General features: G+C 32.5%; 1 protein-coding gene across 1 annotated transcript; it reads left to right on the top strand.

The window, feature by feature from the left end:
* The first annotated feature begins 4,331 nt into the window (after positions 1–4,331).
* LOC111893356 (equilibrative nucleotide transporter 8) lies at positions 4,332–7,502 on the top strand. Its single transcript, XM_023889422.2, has 2 exons — positions 4,332–4,842; positions 6,639–7,502. Exons 1-2 carry the CDS (start codon positions 4,353–4,355, stop codon positions 7,331–7,333), a joined length of 1,185 nt encoding a protein of 394 aa, XP_023745190.1. The 5' UTR covers positions 4,332–4,352; the 3' UTR covers positions 7,334–7,502.
* The last annotated feature ends 361 nt before the right edge of the window (positions 7,503–7,863 follow it).

The following is a 7,863-nucleotide window of genomic DNA, read 5'->3' as shown; positions in this document are numbered from 1 at the left end:
GGGTTAGGGTTTACATGAAAGTCAAGAGTAGGGTGACAGTTTTAACCCGTATCAATTCAAACTTAATACCGTTTTTGACACCTCCGGCCCCTCCCCCCTCTATTCTTTTCAATCCAAGTCTATATTTTGCTCTTTAGCCCCTTCTTCCAAAAAAAACTATTCAATTTAAATCCAATAATTACTAAACAACCACTGCTCACGAATTTATTTACATTTTAAGTCCTAATGTTACAATATAGACCCCAAATTCCTGAATTTATATCATTTAACTCCTTATCGCTAACACTGATAAATCACTACGGATTTAGGGTTAAAATAAAATAAAAGATAAAATACATCGTGGGGTTTTAGGGCTTATTATTTATTTATTATTATTTATATCCTTATTTATTTACTTATTTTATTTTATTTATTTTATTTTTAAACGGAATGTTACATAGTTCTTATGCTAGTTTAATAGTTTGATCATGAGCTTGGTATTTGAATGAGCAATTGATGGTTTATTTCTTTGATTTAGCATTGAATACTTGAATTTTCTTAGAACAAGGGCTTTATGATGGTTGAACTCATCTATATCTTATGGATTATGACTCTTTTATAAATGTGTAAGCATTAACATCCTCCAAGAATTGGTGATTCCTTCATTCTTAAGGCTAATCAATTTTGTTGGGTTTAACTGAATCCTTGATTTTGATTAATAATGTGTGTTGTGGGTTTCCCCAACCTCCATACTACCTTTGTGGAATCTTGGCATATCATGTTTCATGATTACTATAACCAATTTCGGATGAATGATAAGCTTACATATTGAATCCTAATGATAAACACACAAATGTCCATTGTGTTGAATTGCCTTAGTTGACTAATTCTCTCCAATATTCGAGCATCTCACCAGCTTGCTTAATTGCAAGATTTTTAGTTATTCAAGTCTTTTAGTTTTCAAACAATACCCCCCCCCCCTTAGTTTAATTGTAATTGGTTAGTTTTATTAAACTTATTTTATTGGATTGCATTGTTGATTGAATACAACTATTTCCCTAAGGGTCGATATCTCTTTTTACCATTATTTTATGTTTTATTTGCAAGCAAATGGTGTAATTTGTTTGGTGGACTTGACATCCCACCATCTATATGGATTTACGAAAAAGCACAACTGGGTATGTTTTCACAATTGGAGGTACTACAATTAGCTGGATGTCCATGTTACAAAAGAATGTTGCTCTTTCAACCACAGAAGCAGAGTATATGGCTATTACAAAAGCAATCAAGGAGCTTATATCATTGAATAATTTATTATCAGAACTTCGTACGCACTAGGAAGACTGTGTACTACATTGTGACAACCATAGTGCAGCTCATTTGGAAAAGAATCAAATGTTTCATAGTAGGACAAAACACTCAGATGATGTATAATTTTATTCGTGAATTTATAAGTGATGGGACCTTGAATCTAAAGAAAATCATTGGTACGAAGAATCCAACAAATAGAGTTACCAAGGTTGTGACTATAGAGAATTTAAAGTTGTGCATGGCTTCAACTGGCCTTCCAAGTACTTGAAGTGAAGGCGCGAACGAAAGAAAGAGAGATGAGAGAGAGAGAGAGGGTTACATCGTTCTTGTTTTGGATGGCAACATATTGTTTATCAGCCTCCAAGTGGGAGATTGTTGAGTGTGGAGGTTGAGTTTCTTATGGCAGTCTGAATAAGCAGGGATGCTTATGGCAAATCGCAGGAGTAGGACTGTTTATAGCAATCCACATGAGCAGGTTTGCTTATGGAAATCTGCAGGAGCATTGTTGCTTATGGCAATCCAAATAAGTAGGGTTGATTATGGCATTAAGCGGCCAACATTGCTTAAGCGGTCATCAAATGCATGAGCAGCAGTACAGGTTTTCATGGATAGCAAGCTTTGACTCAAACGATCAGTTGGGACTATTTGTTCAACATTTCCTTCAGCCCATGATGCTTTAACCCATTATTATTAGGTCAAACACTCTATAAATAGTCTCATTTATTGTAACCTAATGTACTGTACGAAAAAGCCTTTTACAGCATTAAAAAATAAATCTTTCTCATGTTTTCCATGGACATAGTCGATCATCTGATAATTGATTGTGTCTTGTTCTTATGATTTTTCATTTATTACCCTGGTAAGATCATTTATCGTTATTGAAGTGTTGTTTTAACCTAACACCTTCTTCTTCTTCTTCTTTTTCAATAAAGTCTTTCTATTTTTGATGACCAGATAAAAACTTCCAAACCTCAATAAATTTGAATGACTTCCAATTATTTTCGATTTTAAAAATTTCAAGTGTCGTCTCGAAAACGTCCATATCGTTTTTCCCGCTTTTTTGGCTCATCAAGCTGTTGTATACCCCGTTGAATGTGTCGCCAAAAATGCTCTTTCACTTCGCATTTCCGCACATGGGGTCCTCAGAATGTTGATCCATGATTCTGCTAATAATTTCTCTTCTTTCGGTGTCCATTGTCGAGGGACTGCCTTTCCTTTTTCAGTCGGGGATTTTCCTTCTTCTTTTCCTTTGAGATCGGATAGTATGGGTTCAAGTTTGGTTCGGGTTGCGTTTTACGAACAAATTCGATTTTCGGCTCGGTCGGGGTTTGGCTTCTCGAAATGTATTTAGGGAGAACAGAAAAATTATGAAAATAGGTTGGGCTAACGGGTGTCGTAGAGTAATATTGTGGTATTTGTTGATAGTGAAATTGTTAGGGTTGGGGTGGGGGTGGGGTGAAAAAATAGAGGCATCAAGTTGTGGTTGGTAAACCAACTGATTAACAGCGAAAATAATACGAAGCGAAGTGTAATTTTCATGGTAACTTTGGTGGAAGGGTTGCTTAGATTCATTTTGGTAATTGAAAGTGTAATTTTTTCTATGAAATGGGTAGTAGCAAGTATAATAGTTGTGTGAAATAAATTATTAGATAGTATGATATTTATAGTGGTTAATTAAAAAAAATGAAAAACGGCCATTAATAGAGCTGTCGGAAATGCAGCCGTTGAAATGAGAGAAGAATTGATGCGCTGAAGGTAAGTCGCACGTGGATGGACACCGCACCACCGCACATTGGTCAGTGTGGTGTTCACTAGAGATGCACACAAAAACCGGTTTTACTATTCAAAACCGGATCCAATCCGAAACCGGATTGGGTCAAAACCGGTTTTGACAAAACCGGATCGGATCGGATTTAAAACCGGATTTTCAATCGAATCCTAATCCTATACTCCAAATTGGATTTGATATTGGATCGTAAACCGGATTCGCTAAAAACCGGATCCAAATTCGCCCCAAAATCCGATTAAAACCCACTAAAATCGGTTTAAACCGGTTTCAAATCGGATTAGAATCGGATTCGGATTTTGGTTGGAACCGGATCGGATTTTTGATGACGTAAGCGAAACAGGATCGGATCGGATTCGGGTTTTTGTGCATCTCTAGTGTTCACCGCATACCTACGGTGACAGATCACCACCACGCAGTGTGCGGGATGGGTACTCGTACAAGCCTTAATAGTCTTCCATGAAGTCAACATACAAAGTAATTAAATTGGGATCAATCACAAGACTTCACTTCTTTGTTTTCGACTATCAAATCAGTTGATGCATTAATAATCATTTGTAACGACTGAATGAAAAGATATGCATCTACATAACTGTTCAAACCCACGAAAATAAAGGAGACAAATGTGAGAAAAAGAAAGCTAAAATGAAGGGAGATGAAAGAATAAGTTTTATATGAAGCTAATGGTCATTTATGAAGCTTTTAGGTATCACCGAAAGTTAAACATATGTCACTTCAATGAGCAAAGTGAGCCATTCCTTTCCTTTCCAACCATCCATTTTTGTTCATCACCTCACACATCACTTATAACGTATATTTGAAATGAAATAAACATCATATGTAACTGGTGTTACGTAGTAATACGATAAATCAATTATATATATATATATATATATATATATATATATATATATATATATATATATATATATATATATATATATATATATATTTGCTATCAATATGTTATCATATTATGCAATACTCCGTATTTTACAAACTTGATTGCATAAATTTGTAAAAGAAATTAATAACAAATGACAATTGGGATCGACCTCCATAAAAGAATGCAAACAAATTCCAAAGAATCTTTTCATTTTACGATTTTAACCCATCGTCAAAATGTCCAAGACTTCTTTCTTTTACCTTTCTTCTCATGGGTTTGTCTTTATCCACCTTTAATCATTGAAAAATCTTCCCAAAGGGGTCTTTAACCCACCCATATAATGCTTTAGATCAAACCAAACAAAAAGAGTTCAGAATTCTATAAAGAAAAATGGAGACACTCAAGAGTGATTTAGATCAAACCGAAAGAAAAGATACATACAAATTAGCTTACATGATTCATTTCTTACTTGGTGCAGGTAATTTGCTTCCATGGAATGCTTTAATCACTGCCATTGATTATTTCACTTATCTTTACCCAAAAAAACACATCGGGAAGGTGTTTTCGGTTGCTTATATGAGCTCTTCGTTACTAGTTCTTGTTGTGATGATAATTTGGAGTGAATTGAGTAAAAAAGTTACGTTTAGAGCGAGGGTAAATTTAGGATTTACCATGTTTGTTTTTTCACTCATAGTAACTCTAATAATTGATTGGGGTTGGTGTAGCATGGAAAAGTCAATTGTAACTTATTACATAGTGGTTGTGTGTGTGGTGATGTGTGGTTTAGCCGATGGGTTAATAGGAGGGAGTTTAATCGGGTCCGCGGGAAAGTTGCCAAAAAAATACATGCAAGCCGTTTTTGCTGGAACTGCTTCATCAGGTAAGTTTTGTATACATAATGAAATGATGAATTAGTGTCATTATTAGGGAAAAACATATTTTTATACATAGTTTTCATTGGTTACTAGGGGGGTCATGGACTCATGGTGGAGGGTAACGAACTTTTTGAAACGTTTCGGTTAGGTCGTTGGAACTTGGAACTATAAAAATATAAAATGAGAAAATCTCTATACTAATAAAAGAATAGTTTTAATTTTCTTTTGACATGTATCATTTTAATACAACTTCACATTAATATTATATCATGTGTCAAGGAGATATATTAGGCAAATCACTACCACAATTAATGATGTTAAGATTTTAAATAATAGATAAAACTTTTTATAGAAACATTTATTTTTTTAATTGTATGTTATATTTGAAGTTATAACTAACTTTAAAATTTTGGTATATTTTTTAATTAATAATTTATTTAAAATAATTGACTAATAATTATAAATTTTTGCTATCAAAACTGAATTAATTTTATAACCATGATTTTCACGGGTTATAAACTCATCGTGTCAAAGTATATAAACATAAGTTTTAAATTTAGTTACAAGGTTTGACAACCAAACTTCTATATTCATTACTTCAAACTTTGGAAGTTCACCTTTCTAAGTATTGACCATGAAAAGTTTCAAATTTAGTACTTCAACTTTACTTCACCACCAATGGTTTTCAATTTAGTAATTCAAGTTTAAGTCTTCACCATCAAAAGTTTCTAATTTAGCACTTAGAAGTTTTTTTTTTCCAGTGTTAGGGGTGTTTGGCTTAGCTTTTTAGAGACCAAAAGATCTTTTTGAAAAAGTTACAAAAAATCAGGTTTTCCTGACTTTTCCAAAAAGTTGATTTTCCTTCTTTGCAAAATCCAAAAATAGCTTTTAAAAGTCTTTTACCGAACATCTTTTGACTATGATATTTTTCTAAAAGGACTTTTGGTCATTTAAAAGTTAGTACTCTAAGTTTACTTTTTGTCCACACCACCAAAAGTTTTAAACTCCGTACTTGGAGTTTACTTTTTTGAGTCTCGACCACCAAAACTTTTAAATTAGTGTGCTTAAAGTTAACCTTTTAAATCCTTGGAGTTTAATTTATTTCAAGTTAACCTTTTTTAAGACTGACCACCAAAATATTTATATTTAATCCTTGGAGTTTAATTTATTTTAAGTTTCAGTTTACCTGAAGTTTTATATGTAGTCCTTGAAGTTTAATTTATTTAGTGTCAACCACCAAAAGTTTTAAATTTAATGCTAGAAGTACACAGTTTTTAGTGTCGGCCACCAAAAGTTTCAAATTTAGTACTTGGAGTTGGAGTTAATGTGAGCTTCCACAACCAAAAGTTTCAAATTTAGTACTTAAACTTCACATTTTTAGTATCGGCCACCAAAAGTTACAAATTTAGTAACTGACATTCACATTGACCATCAAAAGTTTCAAATTTAGTACTTGGAGTTAACATTTTTGAGTTTCGACCACCAAAAGTTTCAAATTTAGTACTTGAATTTAACATTTTTGAGTATCGATTTCACATTATTTAGTCTTAACCACCAAAAGTTTCAAATCGAGTACTTGAAGTTCACATTTTTAAGTTTTGACCACAAAAAGTTTCAAATTTAGTACTTGGTGTTCAAATTTTTTAGTCTTGTCCACAAAAGTTTCATATTTAGTACTTGAAGCTCGTATTGTTGTGTATTCACCACCAAAATTACTTGAGGAACTAAATAGAACTTCTCCAATAGTTCATGGGCCTCCATATGCACTTTCCCCTAAATACTACAATCTATAATTTCACAGGGATATTGGTTTCTCTCTTGCGAATTATCACAAAGGCATCACTCCCACATGATCCACATGGCTTAAGAACAAGTGCCCACTTTTATTTCATAGTCACCACCATCATTCTAATGGTATGCATCGTATGTTGTTCCCTATTGTACAAGTTGCCATGCATGGAACAACATTACAAACAACTCGAACATCACCCTCCAACTTCAAAGACTAAATTACAAGACACAGCTAGAACGATTCAATGGCCAGCATTGGGAATATTCATTATATACACCGTAACCCTATCAATTTTCCCGGGATTTTTATCAGAAAATATAAATTCAAAAGTCCTTAAAGATTGGTACCCGATAATATTAATCACAACATATAATATAGCGGATTTCTTTGGGAAATCTTTTAGTGGCTTTTTTATGGTAAAGGGTATTGGGAAAGCTGTGTGGGGGTGTGTAGGAAGGTTGGTTTTTTATCCTGTTTTTACATTGTGTCTTCATGGACCTAAATGGTTTAGAAGTGAGGTTTTTGTGGTGTTTTTGACTTTTATGCTGGGGTTGACCAATGGGTATTTGACAAGTGTCATCATGATTCTTGCTCCTAAATTGGTGCCACCTTCAGAAGCAGAAATGGCAGGAATTGTTATGGCTTTGTTTTTAGGGATTGGGTTGGTTTGTGGTTCTGTGCTTGGATGGTTTTGGATCATCTAAAAGAAGTAATTTGTATACAATAATAATTTGTATTTTAAAATGTTGTATTGTATAACTTTATAAAATATAAAGTTGTACACTTATGGAGAAATGGTGAAGATTATGGTCCATAAATATTTTTTTAAGCCTGTTAATCTCCTAAGTCCTAAATGTAATGCATCTTTCATTATGTTAAGTCCTTATATATATAACCGTGGTTTCCACGTGTTATAAACTAATATATATATATATATATATATATATATATATATATATATATATATATATATATATATATATATATATATATATTAGTTTATAACACGTGGAAACCACGGTTATAAAATTAATTGATATTTTATAGTAAAACCTCAAAATTAATAATTAATTATTTTAAATAAATTATTAATTACGATATATTTATATTAGTTTTGTGAAATTATAATCGTTGATTCAAATAAATATATATAATTAATTTTTAATATATATTAGACATTTTTTATTTGTGAATTAATGAAAACAATGATATAAAATTTAAAATGGAGAATAAA

This window comes from Lactuca sativa, chromosome 7, assembly GCF_002870075.4.
Source record: "Lactuca sativa cultivar Salinas chromosome 7, Lsat_Salinas_v11, whole genome shotgun sequence".
Taxonomy (NCBI): domain Eukaryota; kingdom Viridiplantae; phylum Streptophyta; class Magnoliopsida; order Asterales; family Asteraceae; genus Lactuca; species Lactuca sativa.
Note: the sequence above shows the minus strand (reverse complement) of the source record. Positions and strands in the feature narration are given on the sequence as shown.